The sequence below is a fragment of the Elephantulus edwardii genome, unplaced genomic scaffold, assembly GCF_000299155.1.
Source record: "Elephantulus edwardii isolate Elephantulus edwardi_28Jun2011 unplaced genomic scaffold, EleEdw1.0 scaffold00130, whole genome shotgun sequence".
NCBI lineage: Eukaryota > Metazoa > Chordata > Mammalia > Macroscelidea > Macroscelididae > Elephantulus > Elephantulus edwardii.
Window position 1 is genome coordinate 1,365,537 of NW_006399880.1, and position 26,563 is coordinate 1,392,099.

General features: G+C 43.3%; 1 protein-coding gene across 1 annotated transcript in view; it reads left to right on the forward strand.

The window, feature by feature from the left end:
- Window positions 1-11,653: 11,653 nt before the first annotated feature.
- The window catches only part of FAT2 (FAT atypical cadherin 2), a 104,160-nt gene continuing 89,250 nt past the window's right edge, over window positions 11,654-26,563 (forward strand). The window contains exons 1-2 of the mRNA XM_006893740.1: window positions 11,654-14,915; window positions 18,303-18,617. Of these exons, the coding sequence (XP_006893802.1) occupies window positions 11,654-14,915; window positions 18,303-18,617 (3,577 nt within the window). The remainder of the gene's footprint in view (window positions 14,916-18,302; window positions 18,618-26,563) is intronic.

Here is a 26,563-nt window from a genome sequence, read left to right on the forward strand (position 1 = left end):
GAACGGAGATTCTAACATTAGTGTGTTAAAAGTAACAGCCTCACACTCAAGAAGTCTGATTTAGCCAGGCAGTAGCAGGACCAAAGTCCACGCTTGTCCCTGTGGGTAATCCCCTGACCACCCTAAAGGGATTCTCTTGTCCTCAGACCAAGCAGACACAAGACTATCTTGAAAGCCAAGTAAAGAGCAAGTGAGGGGCGGGGAGCCAGAGCTCAGATTCTGCACCTGACACTCAGCCAGAAGCCTCCAGTCCACATATCTCCCTGTTCATCAGTACCTCGAGCCCCAGAGGATACTGTTTATGTTCCTGAGGACAGATCTGTCTGCCTCCCAGCTAGAGACCTAACCCCATGAACCATGTTTGGCTTGCAGTAAATAAGAGTGAAGCTGAACAAAAAACAATTCTACTCACATATACATGCCTTATGATCTAACAGTTCCACTCTCAGGCATCCACGCAGAAGTATGTTCTAAGTGATTCACATATGGTTGCTTAGTATAGGACTGTCTATTGGCAATATTTTGTTAATATTTGCAGCCTCTGAAAGCTAATGGAGGTTTGCTATGAGTCAGACTCAACTGAACAGCATTGGGGTGTTGAGGTTTATTTGGAGTTTTTTATTGGCTTACTTTATTGTATACATAGTGTGTCAAACCATTCATACTGTGTTTCATGCAATCATTCTTGACTGAACAACATTGGGGTGTTGAGGTTTTTTAATCACTGTGATGCCGTATTGATTTTCAAATTAATAATAAGAATACATATAAAACAGCTCCCTTTCATCCTTGCTTTAGAAAAAGACTTATTTGATAATTTCTCCCCTCTGTGATTCAAAGGCAGAAAGGGCTGGCTTTTACAGATGGGAGACTGCTTCTTTGTTTAGTTTGTTAATCTGGCCACCAAGCCATCACTGGCTCTAAAAAAAGGCATTACTCTGTGTCTTTCTTCCTTGTATTTTTCTCCTATCATTTCATCTGTCTCTCCTGCAACCTTGGGAAATAGGTAGGAGTAGGTATTATTTCTTCCTTTTACCAGCAGGTAGATGAAAACTCAGGAGAGGTTTGGTAGCTTTCCCAAAGTCACACAAATCATAGTGGCCAAGATGGTGACCCTTCCCTGCCCATATGTAGTTCTTGACCTTTGTTTTCTTACAGGAGAACTTAGCCAACTACAAACTAGCAAATAGCTTGAGTGTTCACACAAGTTTCTTGTTGTTGTTAGGTCCCATTAAGTTGACTAGGATTTATACAGACCCAGAGAACCAGTTTCTTGGAACTGAATTAAGCCTCTGTCCCCACGTCCTAGCCCTGTTGGTGTAGTGTTGGGCTGCTAACTGAAAGGTTGGGGTTTTGAATCTACCAGCCTTCTCCTGGGGAGAAACATGGGCAGCCCCTTCCCATAAAGATTTACAGTCTCAGAAACTTGATGAGGGATCAAAATCAACTAGAGGGCTGTGGGCTTTTGTTGTTTGGGTCCACTTCCCATCCCAGGAGCTCTCGTGGCAAAATGAGTAAGCACCTTTCTACTAATAGAAAGGTCAGTGGTTTGAAATCAAGAGTTGCTCTGCAGAAGAAAGATGTATCTGTCCGTTTTGGTAAAAATTATAACCTTGGAAACCTCACAGGGCTGTTCTGTTCTGTCCTAAATGGACCTAAGATTCGAAACTGACTCAAAACAATGGGTATAAGGTTAGCTGGACCCACTTCTTCTGGTAGTTTCCAGTTGTGTTAAACTAGCAGAGATGTGTTCAGAGCTTGTCTACATTAGAGAGAGAGAGTGTGTCTTGAATAGGGAAATTCCCTTTTTTTAATCTGATATTAGATTGCTCTTCTCAGAAAGAAGCTCTATTCTGGTCTTGCTTCTTTTAAAAAACTTTCAGTAATTCCCCATGACCTAAGGAGAAAGATTATTCCAGTGGTTAAATCCAACTTCCTGTGGTCTATTCCACTTCCCGACTAGCTGGTTTCATGTGTGGCTCATACTTGTTCAAAGGCACAATCCCTTCTCACTTTCCCATCACTGAACTTTTTTTCACAGAAAGATAGTCAGATAGTCACATTGCATTGGATGCTTGAGTCAGAGGTGAGTTGGAGAAAGGGCATGGACGGAAGAAGAACTCTCAGAGCACCTAAACCCACTATAATTTTGCATTTAGATTTGGGGGTAAAGTAGTAGTAGATACTTCTCCAACTCAGAGGAATGAATTCAGGAGCTCTTATATTCATTAATAATTCGCTGAACTTTAAAAATATATTATCTCATTGGTTCTTTTTAATAATCTAATTTTATTTTAATGAAATTTAATTTTAATGTAATAATTTTATGATTTAACTAAAAGTTAACAGGACAAATTGATTTTCCATTCAATAACTTGAAGGCAGCAGCACTGCCCGCTTCCCATTCTCTTACCAGCTCTATTTGTCTTTCTTTCCTCTCCATCCCCTCCTTCTAAGCATAGTTGTCATTTTCTGTCAAGTCAGAATGGACCCATAGCTGACCCTCCAGTAGGTTTTCAGAGGTAATAAATCACCTGGAAGGATATTACCCATCTTTCTCCTATGGAGCAGTTGGGTGGATTTGAACTGTATGTCTTCAGGTTGACAGTACAGTACGCTCATTATCACCAAGTGCAAATGCTGCTCTTTCACTCTTGTATAGTTTATTTTTCGGCAGGATTCATACCTCTCTGCTGGTTTTATTTATCTAATTGGCTTCTCTATTGTTTGCCTGAAAGCTGAGCCAGAGAAGTGATTTAATTTCCATGTTGAAGGGCTCCTAAGGTTCTGCCAGTCTCTATCAAACCAAGAAGTCTGGTCTTTTTTTGTCTCATTGATTGTTCCCACTGTGTAGGGAACCCAAGGCATCCAGGTTCCTGAAGTCTGGCTGTTCCCGGTTCTGCCACCTCCACCCTCTACTTGGGTTACCCTGGGCGTGTTATGCAAATTGCTCCCTTATCTAAAGAATAGAAATAAAGGGCATATGTGTTTCCTAAGAGGGATGTGTGGGTTACTAATTAATGTCTGTGGGTACCTGAGAAAATGGGGGGTGTTGGACCAGAGGAAGGATGTTACCCCTGATCTGTGTCTTAGTAGTTCTGGGAATTATGGGAAAGGATCTCACAGAAACAAAGCTCTGTATTTCGAATAAAACCAGCCAGGAGTTCTTTCATGGGAGTTTGATTTAGCTCTGAAGTCCTGTGAGTGCAGCTGGTTTGCTGTGGACAGGAGGGAATTAATTACAGAACCATGTCTTCAGTGCTAGTTGCCCTTCAAGTTGATTCTGACCCATGGAGACCCCAGTTAATAGGACTATGTGTACAGGGTTTTCCAGGCTGTGCCCTTTCTGAAGACAATAGCAGGTCTTCCTTCTAAGGTGCCTATGGTAGGTTTGAATTGCCAGCATTTCAGTGCTTAACCATTTGCTCCACCCAGGCACTCCTCACAGAGGCACAGTCTCCTAGAAGGAGAATGCCTGAATCACTGAACACGGGTCATTACAAACACAGATCACAGAGCATTAAATTGAAGCACACCCAATCACGTGAAGTAGGAGGCTGTGTGACAGGGCAGAGAATATTAGCTCAGCAGAGCCCCAACTATCAGACCTGAGGGAGCTCTGAGAGATCTTCTCAACAGTTTTCAGACCTGTGCTTCCCAGCTGGTGAAGAACAAACCTGTGGCTTGGCCCTTGACTCCACCCTTGCTTCTGTTTTGATCTATTTATTGATTGTGCTTCCAGGAGTAATTTCATAGTAAAAGGAGACTCTGCTTCTCAAACCAATAGGGGATTTGAAACTGAGGCCCAGTGTAGGCTCTCCCCCTCAATATAGATGCATAGCATTGCAGAGAAGGATAATTCTACAGGGGTTAGATGGCTTATGTGATCAAGGTCACAAAGGGCATCAAATTAGTGATGTAGACTCAGGTCCCCTGAGAGCTAGGGGAGAGATCAGCTTACTACACTGACATTTGAACAAGTTTTGTTGAGTGTGCAGCTGCATTCAAAGGAAAGTTTTCACTCCTTTATAGTCCACTGGGGATCACAGGCATGCATAGGAAAAAGACTTGTAACCAGCACAAGTTAGACTTTAGAGCTCTTTGCTCCTGCCTCCAACCCCTAAGCCAAAAATCTTCCTGGATTAGAACACCTTGCACACTCGCCTTCACGCCCCAATTCTGCTTGAACTTCCCAGTTACTTTCTGGGAGGACTTACTCCAGGACGGTACCTAAGATTCCTAACCAAGAAGATGTGGAAAGATCCCACAGCACCATTCTACCCAGTTGGGTTCAAACTTTTTATTGAAGTGACTTCAGTTGGATGGATACTATAATCAGCAAATTTCTGAATATCAGGATCAAAGTTCTGAGAAGCTGGACGAGCTGAAATATAGGATGAAATGATGCAAAGGGTCATCTAAGTCCTCCAGTGCTTAGTCACAGAAAATTATTCTGTGCAAGGACAATTTGGAATATTTGGATATACTAATATGTCTGATAAATTTAATTAAGTGCATATACAGATGCTAAAAAAATAATAGTACTGTCAGCTGCCATTGGGTTGGCTCTGATTCATGTGACCCCATGAGCAACCAAACAAAATGCTCTGCAGCATCTTTGTGATCCCTGTATACTTGTATTCACTGGTGGGGCCATTGCACATTTTGAGCACTTTCCAGTCCAGAGGCTCATCTTCTAGCTCTGTATCAGACAATATTCTGTTGCAATTGGTAGGATTTCCAGTAGTTAATCTTCTCAGTAGATCACCAGGCCATTTTCCCTGGTCTACTGCTCAAACCTGTCCACCATGAATGATTCCACTGGTATCTGAAATACTAGTGACATAGCTTCCAGCGTGATGCAACATGCAAGCTGCCACGGGGTTACAAACATACAAGTTGTGGAAAAGTAATAATACTGTTGAAAACTCTGTGTCTCCTGCTCTGTTTAGCATAAATGTGCATTAACTAAATTGATTCTCAAAGTAATCTTACAAAGTAAGAAAACCAAGGCTCAGTGAAGAAAAACTCAAGGCCACATAGCCTAAGTCTGTGTTATCAACAATTCACTGCTGTCTGCTCTATCTGAGAGAGGGAGTCAGGAGTTAGACAAGAAGCAGAGTTTTATTCCTATCTGTGTGTCCAAAGGAGGCCTTTGTGAATATTCACACCTGCACTCACACCTGTGTAGACCATACAAGCTTATGCACTCACACCATACCCATTTTGTCAAGCAGACACAGACAACGAATTATTTAAAACTTATTATTTAAAAACTTATTATTTAACTTATTATTTAAAAACTGCCTCCTAAGTATGTGTGTCACATGTGTCTCCTGAAGCTGCTGGTGGTTTCCAACTGTTGTCCTGTTGGTTAGAATCGAACACTTAACTACTGTCCTATGAAGGTGCACCTAATTCAAACCATGGTCTTTTCAATCACCTGCTATGCATCTGAGAGCTGGACCATGAATAAGGGTGACAGTAGAAGATGACAGTAGATGCCTTTGAGCTGTGGAGTTGGAGAAGAGCACTGAAATATCCCATGGACTGCAAAAGAACTAATAAGATATGTCTTAGAAAAAGTACAGTCAGAGTGTTCCTCAGAGGCCAGGATGATACAGCTTCATCTCCTATATTTTGGGCATGTTGCCAAGAGAGGCTATTCCTTGGAGAGGAACATCATCCTTGGGAAAAGAGAAGAATGGTGAAAGAGAGGAAGACCCTCAACCAGGTGGACTGACACAGTGACTGTACTGATGAGCTTAAGAGTGTCGGAGACTGAGAGGATGGCACAGGATAGGACAGGGTTCAGGTCTGTTGTATCTATGTTCAAGCACATGTTCAAGCTCAACTCGATGGTACCCACCACCACCACCACCACCACCACCAACAACAACAACAACGAGTAGGCGTGTGAGCATTCTTGCAAACATTCACATTCACCCACATGCCGATTTCTCCTTGGGCTCATGGAGCAAAGGTGCAGATAGCCCCACCCCAGACAAGCGCCTGCTCGCAGCTTCCCAGAACAGCCCGTGGCTGGACCAGCAAGCTTAGACTCGACCAGAGACCAGCGGCTTCCTGCTCCTGCTGGGGCACACACAGGTTGGAGCCTCTCCAGACATTAACCGGGCTCGGGGTACTTCACCCTCACCCCAGCTCTTGGCTTTGATTCTGCCTTGGCATGGAAAGCTAATGGTAACTAATGTTTATGAAGGGCTTTCTGTGTGGCAGGCAGTGTATGTGGTAAGCACATTACTGTGTATCATCTTGTTTGCCATTGTTGTTGGCTGTGGTTGTGAGGGTGCCTGCTGATGAGGACTCATACACAAGAGGATGCAGCACTAGCCTATTCCTGCGCCATTCTCATGCTCAGTTATGGATCAGACTGTTTTGAGCCTGGGCTTTTCTTAATTTTTAGAAGTAAATACCTGGGACTTTCTTCTGAGTCTGCCTCAGGCTGGAAGCTCTTCTGAAACCTGTTCAGCATAATACTCCACTCATTGCAACCAAGTCAGTTCAGAGCAGTGAGTCTTCAGTGGGTGTCCGAGGCCCGTAGTCTTTGGGAAGGAGGCTGCCCATCTCTCTCCAGTCGAATGGCTACTTTGGTTAGCAGCCTGGTGAGTTATGTGCCCTGTCAAAAGGGCTCCTTTTAAGCATCATTCTAACATACTAACCTCTGCTGACAGGTGATTGGGGGCTGCATGTAAAGTTTACTGATGAGTAGTTAAATTTCTTTCATCTTCATAAAACTTCATAAAAAAAAAGGCAATTGAGAAGCTGTCCTAAGGATGAAGAAACAACGACCAGAGACATCAAGTAACTTACCCAAGATTTTACAGCTAGCAAGTGGTGGAGGTGTGACATGAGAACCAAAAAACCCAGGATTGGTAAACACCTATGGCATCTCTCTCTGGCAACATGGTTGGAAGGAAAGAACCTGGCTCTAGTTCTCGCTCCGTGACTTTGGGCAAGTCCCTTGGTCTCTTTGGGGTTTCATTTCCAAATTTCACAGGAAAAATCATGGTCACTAAAGAGTCTTTCAGCTTTCATTTTGTCATTGTTTTTCCCCAGTCTGATCCTTTCCTTTCTCTGAGTAGCATTTATTGAAGCATTGGGAATTCATCCATAAATGAGGTTCACAAAGATGCTGGCTTCATGGGGGGCAGTGTCTAGCTGGGGAGCAGATGAAACAAATAATCAAGAGTGTACTGGATGGTTACAAGTGCCAGGGAGATGGGAAAAGGGAGGGAGGCTACTTCAAACTCAAATTTTTATTGCAGAGCAGACTCACAGCTGTTCCTCTAGTGGGTTTTTGGAAGCTATCAACTGTGTGGGAAATGGTTCATCTTTCTCCATTGGACTTGGAGGTGGATTCGAACTGCCAGAGAGGCACTGCCTTTGGGTTAACAGTGCAACTGGGGTTATAATTTAACAAAATGAGTTGGTGTTCTAGCTAGTTCTGACTCATGGTGACCCCCATGATTGCTAAAGTAGAAGGGTGCTCCCCGGGGCTTTCAACGGCTGATTTTTCAGAAGTTCTTTAAATCTTTCTCCAGAGGCACCACAGGATAAACTCAGACCCCTAACTTGGTTGGAGGTTGGTACAAGATAAGACAGGGTTCACGTCTGTTGTTCATAGGGTCACTGTATGTTGTATTTGACTCGACAGCCCCTAACAACAACCAACTTGGTTTATGATTAGCAGCCAAGTTTATGAATTATTTGCACCACCTAGAGACAAACGAGGGATTAGGAGCTGACATGTGAGCTGAGAACTGAAGAACAAGAAGAAACCAGTCATGTGAAGGATCTTAAGTAGAGGGACACACCAAGTACAAAGGCCCTGAGGTGGGTCCCACCCTGGTGTCAGTGCAGAGGATGAAGAAGACTGGTGTGGCGCCGTGGGTTAACAGGGGCAATGCTAGTAGAGCTCACTGTGTCACTGCCGGAGCCGGCAGGGCCCACACAGTGTGGGGCCTGGCCACGGTAAGAAGTTTAGATTTTAATCTAATCAACGTGTTACAAGAAGCCACTGGAAAATTTTAAGCACAGAAATGATATGAACTAATGCATGTTTTCACCAGAAGTTTCAAAATAGAGTTTTTGGGTGTTGTGGCCCAGTATGTGACTCAGGGTGTATAACAGAGCTCAGTACTTCTTAAGTTTTTCATTTCCCCAGAGCTGGCAGCAGGGGACAAAGGTCCAGAGCCGGCCACTCCCTAGATCCACAGGCCCTACATCAGGGATGCAGTTACGAGTATCAAACTGCCATCCTGTGGCACATCCCTCCAGCCCCTCATCTCCCTCCTGGAGAGACTCACTCTTGCTCCCTTCCCTCCCACTCTTGTTAGCGGCTCCTGCTCTGCAAGGTGTCTGTGCAGCTGCTGCATGGTGTGTCTTGTTGGGGCCTGCCCACCACCTGGTGCTGACCTAGTGATGAGGAAGCTTCCTGCAAGCTGGAGGCTGCATGTGGCCTGGGCTCGCTGAGCAGGGAGTAAGTGGATCGGCATGGGGTAAGGACTCTGTCCTGGGGGCTTTGACTTCAAATGCAATGCCGTCCTGCAAGACATGGGAAGCAGAGTGACTCAGGAGTTCCTGCCTACTCGGGGGTGTGTGGAGAAAGGCTTCTGCCCCAGGCTGGCTCTACTGTGGGCTGTGAGTGCTGATAAGCAGGGCATGGGTGTACGGGTCAGAAAAGGTGGAGAGTGCACAATATCTTCTTCTGTTGTTGATTTTAGAGCCTCAAGTGTAGAATGTGACTGTACCATCTACTTTTCTTGGGGTGTCTAGGCTTGAGGTGCTGCCAACAGTCTTCCAAGTGAGAGGTGAAGATAGGGATTCTGGATGCTGGGCACATTCAAGTTCTCTGTCTCAGACTTGTGTGGGCCTTTCCGTTCCCACCTCCCATCTCAGGAAGCAACCACAGGGTCTTAGAAACCTGAGGCCTGTTCATGCTGAAGGACCAGGCTCCAAGCCTCTCCTTTCCCCCTTGCCCTGGAAGTTTAACTCTTCCTTGTCTTTGAAGAACAAGGAAACTGGAAAATCAAGTCCTGCCTGTTTCGTCCAGGAATGCTGTGGCACATCTGGCTCCAGACCAGGAGGCTGCTTGGAATCAAGAGCCTCCCATGGCTGGTCCCTCGTGAGTCCAGCCCTCACACTTGGCTTCTAGAATGCCCAGGGGCAACCAAACCCCAAGCTCCCCCTCCTTCACCCCTTGCCTTGTCCTTCATCTTTATGAATTTCATGCTCAGGGATAGGAAAAATCAGGGGAGAAAATGAGGCCTCAGCAAATCCAACAAGCATTAAGCAATCACTCATGGCTTGTTCAAAGATTCTCAAAATTTGCTTCTTACCAGCCACTCACTGTGTGACCTGGGGCAAGATCCTTATGCTTCTTGTTCTCCATCTCCGTACATTACCTTCCTGAAGGTCTATTTCAGCCAGGAGTTTAGAAGTTTTCTATGTTGAAGGTTAGAAGACAAGTCAGAATCAGTCCCTGACATACGGACTTGATAGGACAGGAGTGGATAAGCCTGGCATAAGGGAGCGGGGTGGGGGGTGGACAGCAGGAATTCTTGAGTAATTGCAAACCTCAAATGTGCTGAAACAATCTAAAAGGTTGAAGGTTTATGTCCATTCAGGGGTGCCTTGGAAGACAAGCTTCCCAAAAACCCACTGAACATTCTGTGAATACACTTCTTCTGTGGCACGTGTGTGGTGCGGGGGTCACTGTGAGTTGGGGTAGACTCATTGGTAATTGAGAGGAGGCACAGCATTGCCCGTGAGTCAAGGCACCCCAGTTGTAGTTCTTACTTTGCTTTTAGCTGTCGGAATTGCTTGAGACTCAGGTGAACCCACATGACGGAGAATTGCCCTATAGTGTTTTCTTGGTTGTAATCTTTATGGGAGCAGATCACTTGGCCCTTTTCCCTGTGAGTGGGTTTGAACCACCAATCTTTCAGTTATCAGCCTAACGTCTTAACCGTTGCACCTCCAGGACTCCTTTCTGACCTTTCGTTTCTTCTTGTTAATAATGGCCAATATCAGTTTAAGACTTGTTCTGTGTCAGGCACCATGCCAAGTCCAGGGATTTTGTAATTTCATTTCGTCTTCACAACTGGTAGACACGTCTCATCTCTCAATCTCATTGCTGTTGAATCAGAACTGACTCACAGCTGACCCTCGAGTGGGATTCTGAGGCTGTAAATGGCACAGGAAGAGAGTGGCCCCTGCTTCTTCCATGGACCCGCGGACAGATTTGAACCACCAGAGAGGTGCAGCCTTGCTTGGTTAGCAGTGCCCACCCCCTGTGGACCCCGCCACCAGAGCTCTTAGTAGACAAGGAGTCTCACTGTCATGACAGCGTTCCATTCTCACAAATTGTCCTAAGTTCGTTTTCACATATGTCATGTACCTCATTTCAAAGTATTTTTTCATTGCTGTTACTATTTTTTATCAGTACATTTATAAATCATAAATATGGGACATTAAGTGAACATCTGAGAATGATCAGTAGAATATGGACTGCAACACGGTATATAGTACATGTTGCTAATGATAAAATGCACACGTGTGCACGCAAATCCAAACAGCCATTATGTGGAGTTTGTTATAAACCAAATACGTTACAAGTTGGAAACTACCCTTAATAATAGCCTTATCTCTATTATACAGAAAAAGGAGACAAGTTCTTACATATGTTAAATATCTTGCCTGGAAATTCATCTAACGCCTGGTGGAGCCAGGGCTGTGACCTGTGACCTTGGTCATGCTGCCTCTGTGCACAGCTGCAGTTCATTGTGACTGGATGTCAGGCCTGGTTTGGGGAGGGGAGGGTGGTGGTGTGGGGCATGAAGCACAGGGAAGGGCCGACTACCAAACCTGAGGTTCTGGCTTAAGGGTTGAAACTATTTGGTCATCACTGGATAGTCATTAAAGATTCTGGATGTTGCTATTGATTGCCTTCGAGTCAAGCACGACTCATAGCGACCCTATGAACAAAAAGCCTAAAGCCCTTCTACAACTATCAACATTTACCAAAGTTCATGGGGTTTCCGGAGGCATGTTGTTTAGGAAGTGGATGTCACTCCTGCTTCCAAACCTGCCATAGTATGTTATTGTTATGCGCCATTGAGTCACTTGTGATGTATAACAACCCTATGTACAGCAGCTCTGAACCCTTCCCTGTCCTGAGCCAGTCCCACTAACTCTGACACACCAACCCCCCGTAGCCCCAGTTACTGTATCAATCCATCTTATATAAGATAGTCACAACTGTAGTATCTACTGGGTGTTCTTGAGAGGACATTTCAAACTAGTTGCTTGTTCTTCAAGTTCAAAGTCTTTCAACCTTAGCATTATTGATGTTTGAGGCGGGATAGTTCTTTGCTTTGTGGGCTATCCTGAACTTTGTAGCGTGTTTAGTAACAAGAGGGCCTCTACCCACTAGTGGAATGGTAGTAGCACTTCAGTAGGACCCCGTCTGGCACCATAAAAAATGGCTTCAGTCATTATCAAATCCCCCTTGGGGACATATCTGCCCCCCTGCCCCCCCCATTTGGAACCACAATAGCAGGAAACATTTCACCCCCCTAACTCACACCCTTTCTTTCTTTTTCTTGTCCAGGGTTTCAGGAACTTTTTCATCATGACGATTTCCTTGCTGGGTTTTATCTTTCTCTTGCTCCATGATGTGACCTGTGAGAAGCCCCTGGAAGGAATTATCTCCTCTTTGGCTTGGCGCTTCACTCACCCCCTTTACAATGCCACAATCTACGAAAACTCTGCTCCCAAGACCTACGTGGAGAGCTCTGAGAAGATGGGCATCTACCTGGAGGAACCTCAGTGGGCGGTGAGGTACCGGATCATCTCTGGCGACGTGGCCAATGTGTTCAAAACAGAGGAGTATGTGGTGGGCAACTTCTGCTTCCTGAGAATAAGGACAAAAAGCAGCAACACAGCCCTTCTGAACAGGGAGGTTCGAGATAGCTACACCCTCATCATCCAAGCTACTGAGAAGACCTTGGAACTTGAAGCACTGACCCGTGTAGTGGTGCATATCCTAGACCAGAACGACCTGAAGCCTCTTTTCTCCCCACCTTCATACAAAGTCACCATCTCTGAGGACATGCCCCTCAAGAGCCCTATCTGCAAGGTGACCGCCACAGATGCTGACCTGGGCCAGAACGCCGAGTTTTACTACGCCTTTAACACAAGGTCTGAGATGTTTGCCATCCATCCCACCAGTGGCGTGGTGACCGTGGCTGGGAAACTCAACATCACCTGGCGAGGGAAATATGAACTCCAGGTGCTGGCTGTAGATCGCATGCGGAAAATCTCCGAGGGCAACGGCTTTGGCAACTTGGCTGCGCTTGTCATTCACGTGGAGCCTGTGCTCCGGAAGCCCCCAGCCATTTCCTCGGTAATAGTGATTCCACCAGATGGCAATGAGGGAGCCATCTATGCCACTGTCACGGTGGATGCCAGCAGCTCCGGAGCTCTGATGGACTCATTGGACATTGTTGGTGGTGACCCTGGAAAGCATTTCAAAGCCATCAAATCTTATGCCCAGAGTAATAAGTTCAGTTTGGTGTCTGTCAAAGATATCAACTGGATGGAGCACCCCCATGGATTCAACCTCAGCCTCCAGGCCAGGAGTAGGAACAGGCCTGCATTTTATTCTCAGATCCGGGGCTTTCACCTACCCGCTTCTAAACTGGCCTCCCTCAAATTTGAGAAGGCAGTTTATAGAGTGCAGCTTAGTGAGTTTTCTCCGCCTGGCAGCCGTGTGGTGTTGGTGAAAGTAACTCCAGCCTTCCCCAACTTGCGGTATGTTCTAAAGCCATCCACGGGGAGTACAGGGTTTAATCTTAATGCGCACACTGGGCTGATCACAACTACAAAGTTCTTAGACTTCAATGACCAAGCCCACTACCAGTTACACATCAGAACCTCATTGGGTCTGGCCTCCACCGTAGTGGTCATTGACATAAAGGACTGTAACAACCATGCCCCCATCTTCAACAGGTCTTCCTATGATGCCACCTTTGATGAGAACATCCCCCCAGGCACCAGCATTTTGACTGTTACTGCCACAGACCAGGATCATGGGGAGAATGGCTATGTCACCTATTCCATTGCTGGCCCCCAAGCTGTACCCTTTTCTATTGACCCTTATCTGGGGATCATCTCCACATCCAAACCTATGGACTATGAGCTCATGAAAAGAATTTACACCTTCCGGGTATGGGCATCAGATTGGGGATCTCCATTTCGCCGGGTAAAGGAAGTGCCCATTTCTCTCAGTCTTAAGAACTTAAATGACAATCAGCCTGCATTTGAGGAAGTCAACTGCACTGGGTCTATCCGGGAAGACTCGCCGGTCGGGAAATCAATAATGACCATGTCGGCCATAGATGTAGATGAGCTTCAGAATCTGAAATATGAGATTGTGTCTGGCAATGAACTAGGATATTTTGATATAAATCATTTCTCTGGAGAGATAACCCTCAACCGTGCTTTTGTGAATCATACCGCTGTTCGACCTACTAACTATTCCCTGCAAATTACAGCCTCAGACGGGAAATACTATGCATTGCCTGCCACTTTGAACATTACTGTGGTAAAGGACTCTCGTTTTGAGGTCCCTGTGATGTGTGATAAAACAGGAGTCTTGACACAATTCACAAAAACCATCATTCTTCACTCAGCTGGACTTCAAAATCAGGAATCCATTGCTGAGGAGTTTGCATTCCTAAGTACCTATCAGATCAATCATCACACCCCTAAGTTTGAGGATCACTTCCCCCAGTCCATTGACATCCTTGAGAGCGTTCCGGTCAATACGCCTCTAGCCCACCTGGCAGCCATGGACCCCGATGCCAACTTCAATGGCAAACTGGTGTACGTGATTGCAGGCGGCAATGAGGAGGGTGGCTTTGACATTGAACTGGAGACAGGGCTGCTTAGTGTGGCTGCCTCCTTGGACTATGAAACCACTAGTTTCTACATCCTCAACATAACAGTGTATGACCTGGGCGTGCCCCAGAAGTCCTCCTGGAAGCTCCTGACAGTGAATGTGATAGACTGTAATGATAATGCTCCCACGTTCCCTCCGGGTGGGTACCAGGTAACCATCTCGGAGGACACACGAGCTGGGAGCACAATTGCAGAGCTGAAGGCAGAAGATGCCGATTCAGAGGACAATGGAAGAGTCCGATATACACTACTAAGTCCCACAGAGAAGTTTTCCCTGCACCCCCTCACTGGGGACCTGGTTGTCACAGGACACTTGGACCGGGAATCAGAGTCTCAATATATATTCAAGGTGGAGGCCAGAGACCAGTCCAGGAAGGACCATCAGCTTTTCTCTGTCACTGACCTGATAGTGACATTGGAAGACACCAATGACAACTCTCCTCAGTGCTTCACAGAACTCAGCAGTCTCAAGGTCCCAGAGGACCTTCCTGTGGGGACGATCCTGACATTTCTGGATGCCTATGATCCTGACTTGGGTCCTGCTGGAGAAGTGCAATATATCCTATTAGATGATGTCCATGGCACTTTCCGAGTGGACGTGGCCACTGGAGCTCTCAGTCTGGAGAAAGAGCTGGACTTTGAGGGGCGAGCTGGATACAATCTGAGCCTGTGGGCCAGTGATAACGGGAAGCCCGTGGCCCGCCGGACCCTCTGCCACGTGGAGGTGATAGTCCTGGATGTGAATGAGAATCTCCACCCTCCCCGCTTTATGTCCTCTGTGCACCAGGGCCAGGTGCAGGAGGACAGCCCCTCAGGAACGCAGGTGATGGTAGTGGCCGCCCATGATGATGATGACGGTTTGGATGGGGAGCTCCAGTACTCTTTGCGAGCTGGCACTGGCCTTGCAGCCTTCAGCATTAACCAAGACACAGGTACCAGCCATGGGGTAGAATCAGAATGGCAGGCCCTGAGTGAGACAGGTCCTGAAAGAAATCAAGCTGCAGGTTGAAGAGAATAAGAACTTTCTTTCATGTAGGTTAGTGGGTGATAGAAATGATTTGTGCTTGACTATCAACTGAAAGGCTGGATGTTTGAATCCCCTCAGTGGCACTGTGGAGGGAAGACTTGGTGATCTGCTTTTGTGATGATTACAGCCAAGACAACAGGGGTGCCACACAGTGGTTGTCAAGGCCTGGCTCAGTGAGTGGCTAGGACTTTATATACACATTTCACTAGGTTATATAGGGAATACACACACACACACACACACACACACACACACAGAGAGACGCGCTAGGGATATATAGGGAACTCTGGTGGCTGTTGGGCTAGCCACTCAACAACCCAAAGCAATGCTCGAAACTACCACTGCTGCAAGAGAAAGTGGACAATCTCCTTCCATGCAATTTATTGCCTCTAAAAAACTCTCTGGAGGGTTAGAGATGAGTTGTTTCAACTCGATGGTACATAGCAACAATAGCAGCATATGTATGTTTACACACACACACACACACACACACACACACACACACACACACGTTGCTATTAAGTTATGTTGAGTAAACTCCTACTCATAGCAACCATTGATGTATGATCGATGGAAACTTGCCTGATCCTTAATTCACGATCTCGGCTGTGCCTAAGCCCATGGTTGGAGTCACTGTGTCAATTTATCTCCTGGAGAGTTTTCCTTCTCTTCACTGACCATCTGCTTTTTCCAAGCATAATGCCCTCATCCAAGGACTGGCCTTTCCTGACAACATGACCAAAGTGTGTGGTGCAAACTCTCACAATCTTTGCTTCTAAGCAGCACTCTGGCTGCATCGCCAAGACAGATTTCTTTCTTTTGGCAGATCATGATACGGGCAATAAATACTCTTTGCCAACAAAGGCATTAATTAATTTATTTTTTTTGTCTTCCTTAATCACTGTCTAACTTCCACTGTATCTAAAGCAAATGATACATACTTTGCTTATTAAAATAATTCATGTTACTATATATATTGATATATATTTTTTTTGCTTCAAATATATTTATTGTTGTTTTTACAGATGCTAATATATATAATTTAAAAAGTAATGTTTCCTGGCCTTATCTCCTCAGATATAGTTCTTATTAACAGTTTGGTATATAACATTTTAATGTTTTTCCCTTTTTGAGTCTCATGAAGTTATCATTACATATTTTGTTATTAAGAAAACGTAGTACATTAGACACTAATTCAGATATTTTTTTAATATAATGAAAATAAGGGCATCTTAAATCAAGTAGTTTATAAAATCTTTTTCATTCTTTTTTTAATGGTTGGGTTTCACTCTGTCACATAGTTATGACAACATTTCCCCTATAATTCTATTCATATGATGAGTGCCTATAGGAAAAATTCTTCAAGAGGTAGTTTCTGGGTCAAAGAATAATGTCCATTTTCAATGTTGATGGGTATTTCCAGATTGTCACCCAAAAAGGTGAGCATTCCTTTTAAGTTTCAGAGAAAATAAGTGCAACTCAGCAAGTGTTTACTGAGTATTCACTGCTTGTAATGCCTTTAAAAAGGCCCCTTGGGAGAGCTCCAAGGTCAGTGAAGGCAGTTGTTGCCTTCAGGAGCTTACAATCAGGTAGGCGATTTATTTCTAAAGGGCAATGTGATAGGGTGGGAAGAGCATTAGATAGACTTGATTCTAATCCCAATTTTCTCACTTGCTTGTTACGTGGTTTTGGACAAGGTCTTGGTTCCGTGGGTCTCAGTGTCCCCATCCACCAGAAGATAACTTTCAGGTCTGCTGTGCTTTGTCTATGAGCTCAGTCCAGCCTGCTGATTTTGACTCATGAGAGAACTTGGGGTGCAAACCTCTTTGGTTCACTATTGAACCTGTGATTTCTAGCATTGTGCTAGCTGACAGTTAAGAAGCCTGCAATACATGTTCGCAGTATGAGTGAACTAACGAGAAAAGCGAAGTCTCTAAAATCACAAGGACAGTTCAGAGGGGAACAATAGTTCATTCCTCAAAACTGCAACCTTTAGCTTTGTAGCTATGAGAATATAAAGCCTGAAGAAAGTTGTTTTAGGACAGCTGAGAAGTGATCCTGGAGACCCTGGACAGTGCAAATGTCAATACACTTGATTGAGAACCTTCAAGTTTGGGCTCAAGTTCATGTCCTTGGGGTCATCATGTGTTACAATTGACTCAACAGTGACTTGTTTACCAGAAAGGCAATCTCACATCGTTGCCAGGTGCTACTACTGATCAGCCCCCATGAAATGTCAGTCTCATACACAGCAGAACTAAATGCTGCCCAGTTCCACACTGTCCCCATAACTGTTTGTAAGTTAGGTCATTTTGATCCATAGGATTTTTATTGGCTAATTTCTAGAAGTCAATTGCTAGGCCTTTCTTTCTAGTCCACCTTCTCCTGGAGGCTCTGTTGTATTTTGATCAGCAACATAGAAATCCCATTTTACAATATGTGAAATAAATAAATTAGTGGAACTTGGGTTGAATGAATCAGGAAAATGTCGGTCAAGTACCACAGGCTGAACTCTTCTTAAGCTCTAAGTGTTTTGTGGGCTCCCGCCCCTTTTCTTGTTGTGTCCCATCAAATGGTATCTGACTGGCACACCAGTGGAGCATCTGGTGGATTTGAACCGCAAAGCTCTAAGTTCTGTGCGATGTGCTACAAGTGGCATCTTGTTTAACTCACTCAGAATAAACAGGCAAAATCATTATCATCACTCAGTTTACAGTAGGAAATGGGAATCTCAGAAACAGATGTCATACATTGATGTTTCAGATCACGTAAGTGGCTAAAACAAAGCTCAGATGCAGGTCTGTCTCTACAGGCAAAGCTCTTTCCACTACAAACCCCTTGTGGGTTGAAATGAAAGTCAGCCTAGGAAAGGCTTTCTTCAGCTCCCTCATCTGTAAAACTGGGGGGGGTGTGTGTGTGGCTATTCAGATGGGTGTAATGTACAAAATTAGCCAATGAAATGGTCTTCACTGTCTTCTGGTTAAATAAACTTGAGAATCTGGCATACACCCATTTTAGCAGAGATAGGTTCTGGGAAGTCCTACAATAATAATATTGTTTGAAGTCCCTCTTTGTTTAATTTAGCAGTTCCCACAGTAAATGGACAACAGCTTTCCTTTTTAAAAATACCAGTTAATATCCTTGCCACAGTGTACATTGTGGAATATTGGACAAAATGATTTCTAAAGCCATGCTAGGGAGCTCTGGTAACCTTGGTAAGAAGCTGCATCTTGGGAGGTGTTTTTTTTAAAGCCACTAATTTATCTTGGGCTTAATGATTTGTCGTCTCTAGGAGTGATTCAGACTATCACACCCCTGGACCGAGAATTTCTATCCTACTACTGGTTGACTGTACTGGCAGTGGACAAGGGATCTGTGCCCCTCTCATCAGTAACTGAAGTCTACATTGAGGTGACGGATGTCAATGACAACCCACCCCGGATGTCCAGACCTGTGTTCTACCCTTCTGTCCAGGAGGATGTACCCTTGAATACCTCTGTGCTCCAGCTGGATGCCTGGGATCCAGATTCCAGCTCCAATGGGAAGCTGACCTTCAACATCACCAGTGGGAACCACATGGGATTTTTTACTATCCATCCTTTCACAGGTAAGATTCCCCAGAAAGCTCACTGATAGGGATTCTCTACAACAGGGGTTCTCAAAGTGAGTTTCTAGACTAGTGTCACCAGCAGCATCTGAGAACTTCATCTATGATCTTCTAGATCTGCTTGATCAGAAAGCTGAGGAGTGTGACTTTCTTTAGTGTTTGGTCAACAGGTCTAAGCTCCCCTGAGCTTCCCCTGGGCCCTTGTCAGAAGAAGGCAGATATCTCTTACTGAGGCATTAGCATCACAACTTTATCCAAGTCCTTGTTCTGTTTACAACCTGCAGTCCTCTGACACCAGGTCTGGCAAAAGGTCCTGGAGGGAAGAAATGTTCGTAAGTTTCCAGGAGTTGAAGAGTAGAAAATATTTAAACACCGTACCATAAAAGAATATTTTTATTTTGATGTTGAAAATCAAATAATTAATGAGCAATGAGGGGACAGTGGGTAAATGTCACCACCAAGTTCATCACCCACAGTGTCTCTCATCACCAACATTGTGTCATTATACATCCTATTTTGGATATTTTGCATGATTTTCCTGTGCCTTTAAGATAAAGTCAGACCTTGCTGTGCCCCATAAACTTATACTTCACTTGGTCTCTGTCCATTTCTCTGACCCCATCCTGCAACTTTCTTGGCTCCAGATACATGGCCTTACTCAGTCCATCCTCTCTCCTGACACAGTATCAGGGAAAGAGGGGAAGACCCGCAATGAGATGGATTTGGCACAGAGCCCACAATGGGCTTGACTGTGACAGACATCATGAGGATGCTGCAGGATAGGGCAAAGGTCAGATCTGAGTTGAAGTTGACTTGATAGTGTGGACCACCAGGAGAACAAACAGGTCTGTCCTAGAGAGAATGAGTCCAAGTTTCTCCTTGGAGACTAAAATTTTGAAACTCTGTCTCACATACTTTGGGCATGCGGCCAGGGGGGACTGATCTTTGGAGAAGAACATCATGCTTGGAAGAGTGGAGGGACAGCACAGGAGAGGAAGACCCTGGATGAGATGGATTGACATTGTAATAGATTTAGGGGTGTCAAAGTCAGTGAGACTGGCTCAGGACAGGGCAGGCTTCAGAGTTGCTGTACATAGGGTTGCTAAGAGTGGCAGGCAACTCAACGGCACATAACAACAACAACTACTACTCTTTCTTGGGTTTCTTATTCCAGCTTTTTCCTTGGAAATGCTTATATCTTGATTCCATAATATTCCTCCTATCACCACCTACCCTCTTTTACCTTACCTTACCTACACACTTACAGCCTAGATTATTCTATTTTTGTGTGTGAGTATTCTGTTAATTATCTATGTTCTTCACTCTGGACTCTGAAGATTGGTTCTTAAGGAGCCTTGACTGTGTTTGCCCACTGTAATGCCTCTAGTGTCTGGTACACAGTAAATGCTCGATAAGTGATTGTTAAACCCACAGACTTTTATGGTAAGCCTAAGAATAATTCATTTATTCAACAAACATTTAAAAGCCTTAGAGACATCTTTAAGGAGCTCTGGTGGTATAGTCCATGGTCCATACTGTTAACCCAAAGGCCATGCTGCTCATGTCTTTGAATCCACCAGTGGCTCCATGGGAGAAAGATAAGCAATCTCCTCCTGTGCATTTACAACCTTTATTTGAACCCAACAAAGGGCAGCTATAAGTTGGTTCTAACTCAATGGTAATGAGTTGAGCTGAGTTGAGTAGTGAGATTTTTAGATGTGCTGTTTAGAAACATGCTGTTGTTATGTGCCGTCGAGTCGTTTGCGACTCATAACGACCCTATGTACAACAGCCCTAAACCCTGCTCTATCCTGTGCCAATCTCATTGTCCATGACACATCTGTCCCTATTACCCTAAACACTGAATCAATCCACCTCATTGAGGGTCTTCCCCTCCTGCACTGTCCCTCTAGCCTCCCAAGTATGACATCCCTCTCCAAGGACTGGTCCCTCCTTGCAACATGTCCAAAGTATGTCAGACGAAGCTTCAGAATACTTGCTGCCAAGGAACAGCCTGTTCTCACCTTCTTTAGGATCAATCTGTTTATTCTCCTAGCAGTCCATAGTATATTCAATACTTTTCTCCAGCACCACAGCTCAAAGGCATCAAGTCTCTATCATCCCTCATCATTGTCCAACTTTCTGACACATAGCAAGTGATTGCAAAGATGATTTCATGGATCAGGCACATCTTAGTCTCCAGAATGACATCGTTGCTCTTTAGTACTTTGGAGAGGTCTCTGACAGCAGACTTTCCCAGTGCAATTCATCTTTTAATTTCCTGGCTGCTGGTACCAAGTGTTAATGTTAGCATAAATGAAATGTGTTCTAAGAATTTGAGAGATTTAAGCTCTCATGAGTGAGAAAAGCTAGATAAAAACAGCTATAAAACTAGTGTAAATACAGCATCCTAAAAGATATGTAGATATGCTGTGGATACTTGTATGAGAGAGGAAGCAGAGAGGAAGCAGCTCGATGTGGTGGGTCAGCACTGGCTCTGTGGACTAGGGAGGGGGTGGTTATGCTGAGCTGAAGAATGAGAAGAGTGTGACAAATGACAAACCAGGAATGCATAGCCTGAGGCTTAGGTGGGAGACACAGTACTTGTTGAATGGATCTGTTTTCTAAAGGCAGATCTGAGTTTTGTTAATTAACTGTGAGGTCTTCAGAGAGAGCTTTAATGTGTTATGGATCCACTTTCTCACTGACAAGATGGAGATAATAATCTTACCTACCTCCTGGGATGCTTGACAAGATTACATAGGCTATTGTTATTATTTTGTATCATCAATTTGACTACAACTCATAGCTCTCTATAAACATCACATTGGAATTTTCCCCTATTCTATGCGATCTTTCTGTTCTGATCCATGCCCAAGCCCATTGTTACAGTCACTGTGTCAGTCCACTTCATTGAGAGGCTTCTTCTCTTTGTCTGCCCCTCTACCTTTTCAAGTATGATGTTTAATTCAAAGGTCTAGCTCCTAGCCCCTCTTAACAATACACCCAAAGTACATAAGAACAAGTTAAATCATCCTTACCTCTAAGGAGCTCCCTATTTGCACTTTCTCCAAGACATATTTAGCTGGTTTTTGGTTTGTTTTTTTTTTTTTTTGACAATTCATGAAGCATTCAGTACTATTCTCCAATATCACAGTTTAAAGGCATCGATTCTTCTGTCATCCTTATTCACTGCCCAATTTTCAGATGCACACCAGCAATTCAAATTACCATGGCTTTTGATCAGATGTACATTAATCTTTAAAAGGGCCTTTCGTCTTCGGGTCGCAATGAATCGTGCTCAACTCGATGGCAGTCAACAACAACAGCAACAACATTGCACTCCAGCACTTTGGAGAGGTCATTGATAGCAGAGTTTTCCAATTCAACATGTCTTTTGGTTTCTTGACTGCTTCTACAATGAGTATTGATTGTGGATCCAAGTTAGATGAAATCATTGACAACTTTATTCTTTCTATCTATTATGAGATAGATAGATATAGGTACATAGATATAACTAAAAAGAATGTCCTGATACATATGTGTTCAACAAACACAGGCTGTCATGATGATAAGATGGGGTAAAGGGGAAATGAAACAGGAAGGATAGTTGAGGTAAGACCTGGAGTGTGGTGGGTAAGGTTGAAGGAACATAACTATCAGAGATGAAACTACAGCACTTTGAAAACATCTGGATGATACAGCAGAGAAAGAGAGGAGAAGGTCAAAGATAGGCCAAAGTTTCAAGCTGGAAACGTGAAGAAATATTTGTTTAAAGGTGGGAAAAAACCTATCAGTGGCAAGTAACTGCTGCAATCTCAAAGGTATGTGGATCAAATTCATCAGGTGGTCTGCAGAAGATGAGCAATCTCCCCCTGTATGATTGATTTGCTGCCTCTGAAAACCTGCTGGAGGATCAGCTATGGGTCAGTTCCAACTTGATGGTATACAGCAATGTGAGAAAAAGAAAACAATCCCAAAATAACCAAAATATGAACTTGAGTTTATATCACTTGAATTAAAAAAATCCTTTTAAGAATAGGTTGGTAAGATTGAACAACAATGATTGACAATCAGATGAGTTGAGGGATAACATCAAGGATAACTATCATCCACGAAGAGAGCAAAAGGTCATTACAAAGGTAGAGGAGAAAGAAAAACCTCTTATACACTCTTGGTGGGATTGTGAAATGGTACGACCACTCTGGAAGGCAGTTTGGCATATAGTCAGAAAGCTGAACATAGACATTCCATATGACCCAGCTATTCCACTGCCTGGAATATACCCTGAGAAAATGAGAACTGAGGCACAAATGGAGATTTGTACACCAATATTCATAGCAGTGTTATTCACCATCACAAGAGCATGGAAACAACTCAGATGTCGAACCACAGCTGAATGGATTGAGAAATTATGGTACATCCACATGATGGAATACTACGCAGTAATGATTTTGTAAATCACTTCCTAACTTGGGAAGGACTGGAGAGCATTATGCTAAGTGAACTAACTCAGTCCCATAACGACAAATACTGATATCATAGCATCCCAGTAAGAATAGCAAAATTTAACAGAGCAGCAAATAACAAATGCTGGCGAGGAGAAACTGGAACCCTTATTCACTGTTGGTGGGAGTGTAAAATGGTGCAACCACTATGAAAGGCTATATGGCGCTTTCTCAAAAAGTTGCAAATAGAAATACCATTTGAACCAGCAATTCCACTACTGGGAATATACCCTTAAGAAACTATAACTACTACCCAGGCAGATATATGCACACCCATGTATATTGCTGCTTTGTTCACAATAGCAAAGAGTTGGAAACAACCCAAGTGCCCATCAACAACCGAAATGGATAGAGAAGCTCTGGTATATTCACACAATGGAATACCATACTGCATTGAAAAACAAGGAACTCATGCAATATTTATTATTCAAAATGGGTGACTTTGGAGGACATTATGCTGAGTGAAATATCTCAGTCACAAAAGGACAAATACTGCATAGTGCCACTGGTGTAGAATAGGACTGACATCAGATTTGGGGTGAGACTGAAAAAAATTAGATAAATTATGTATACTGCATTGAAACAGATGAAGGAAAGAACAGTTTAAAAGCGATATATGATTGTGTATTATGGTTATTAAAAAGTCCAGAATGAAGGTTGCATAGTGGAGTGTACTCAGGGTGAGGGGGGCTGTTGTATACCAATGAAATAATTTTTCTTTTACTTTTTAAAGAGAAGAGGGAACGGGATAGGGAGGAGTGGGCAGGGAGAAAAAGGCAACAATGAATGAATGAATGAATGGAAATGTAAACGTTCATTAAAATCAATTTTAAAAAAAGACCATTATTGTAGAAATAGGTAACTGGTAAAATGTGTATGAGGATCTGGGGTGGGGGAAGGGAGCAGAAGGGTGAGGATGGGGGGTGATAATCATAAGGTTGCACAATTTGATGGTTGGGTAAAAGAAATGGGAAAGGTCAAGTGTGTAAAACAATGTATATGAACTTTGTAAGTAAACCAGTATGAAATAAAAAGTTTATATATTAATATATTATAGATTACAGATTATATTAAAACAACAACAACAAACTCCAAAAAACGGATATCAGAAGAATTTGAAAATTGTACTAGAGGATCAAGACACCAAAACAAAGGGAAGAGATAGTGAAGTAAAAGAGCTAAACAGAAAATTTCAAAGGGTAGATTGAGACAACAAAGCAAAGTAATATAATGGAATGTGCATAGAACTCCAGCTAGAGAATAAAATGGATATAACTTACTTGGCCTTTCTCAAATTGAAAGAACTGATAAATAAGTTCAAGTGCCTACTTGTAATACTGAGAGATGCTATGGGCAAAATCTTGAATGAAAAGAAGATGAAAGGAAAATACAGAGTGACTGTAAAAAAAGAATTAGCTGACATTGAAGCACCATATGATCAAGAGCCAATGATGATGAAGGAAGAAGTTCAAGTTCCTCTGAAGGAACTGGCCCCAGGAAACAATGGGATACCAATTGATGTTTTCAACCAACAGATGCAGCTCTGAATGTGCTCACCAGTCTGTACCAGGAAATTTGTAAGACAGTTGTCTAGCCCACTGACTTGAAGAGATCCATATTTGCTACCATTCTTAAGAAAGTTGATCTGACAAAATATGGAAATAATCAAGCAATACAATTAATATCATAAGCAAATAGAAGCTTTTCTGCAAACAGCTACAACAGAACTCCCAGAAGTTCAGTCTGGGTTTAGAAGAGTCTATGACACCAGAGATATCATTGCTTATATAAGATGGATTCTAGCTAAAAGCAGAGAATACCAGAAGAATAATGTCTATTTATGTTTTATTGACTATGTTAAGGCATTTGACTGTGTGGATCATTAACAAACTATAGCTAACCTTGAGAAGAATAGGGATCTGAAAACATTTAATTGTGCTCATGCAAAATCTAAATCAAGAGGCTATTGTCCAAATTGAGCAAGATAATATTATACATGGAGTAAAATCAGGATGGATGTGTATCAGTGTTGTAACCTCTCTCAGTACCTGTTCAATCGATATTATGAGCAAATCATTCAAGAAGTTAGACTCCGAAGTAGGCCATGTTATCAGGATTGGAGAAGATTAATCAACAACTTGCATTTTGCAGATGACGATACTTTGTTTGCTGAAAGTTAGCAGTCCTTGAAGCTCTTGTTGCAGAAGATCAGAGATTGCAGCCTTCAATATGAACTACATCTTAACATCAAGGAAACAAAGCTTCTCACCAACTAGACTGATAGACAGCATCATGATAGATGGAAAAAAGACTGAAACTGTCAACAACTTCACCTTACTTAGATCCACAACCAATATCCTTTGTACCAGCAGGTAGATCAGATGTATTGCACTGGGAAAGTCTGTAGACAGGGACTACTACAAATTACTGAGAAGCGTGATGTAATTTGGAGAACTTAGGTGTGTCTGATTCAGGTCATAATCTTTTCAATCACTTGCTATGCAATGCTGTGCTTTGATGGTGGTAGGTATCACCGAGTAAAATGGGACTCGTAACAACCCTATGAACAACAAATCTGAACTTTATCCTGTCCTGTGCTATCCTCATCATCTCTGACACACTCGAGATCATTGCAGTATGTCATTGCACTGTGTCAATCCATCTGATTGAAGGTCTTCCTTTCTTTTGCTGACCCTCCATCTTTCCAAACATGATATCCCTCTCCAAGGAATAGCCTCTCTTAACAACATGCCCTAAGTATGTGAGATGAAGCTTTATAATTTTACCACTAAGGAACATTCCCACTGCACTCTCTCCAAATCATATCCATGTGTTCTTTTGGCAGTCCATAGGTTATTCAGTATTCTTCTCCAATACTACAATTCAAAGGCATCAATTGTTCATCTATCATCCTTACTGTCCAGCTTTCAGATGCATAACAAATGACTGAAAAGACCATGGACCAAATAAGTCACACCTTGGGTGTTGCTCCTCACCAATTTGAGAAGTTCCAGCCTGTAGAATTTCCTAGTGAATACATCTCCTGATCTCCTGACTCCTGCTATCAAGTGTGTTAATTGTGGATCCAAGTAAAATGAAGTTGTTGATAGTTTCATTTTTTTCTCCATTTATTATAATCTTGCCTATTGTTGCAGTGGCAAGACATTTTGGGTTTTTTTAATGTTGAAATGTTATCCATGCTGACGGGCTGCAGCCTTTGATCTTCTGCAATAATTGTTTCAATTCCTTCTTACTTTCAAAAAGCAAGGTTGTATCATCTGCATAACACAGAATATTGATGAGTCTTCCTCTGATTTTGATGCTAGTTTTCTTGATAGTCTCTTCTTGTTGTTATGTGCCATCGAGTCATGGACAACTCAGAGCAACCCTATGAATGAAAGACTTGAACTCTTGTATAACTTTCATTATTTCTCTAAG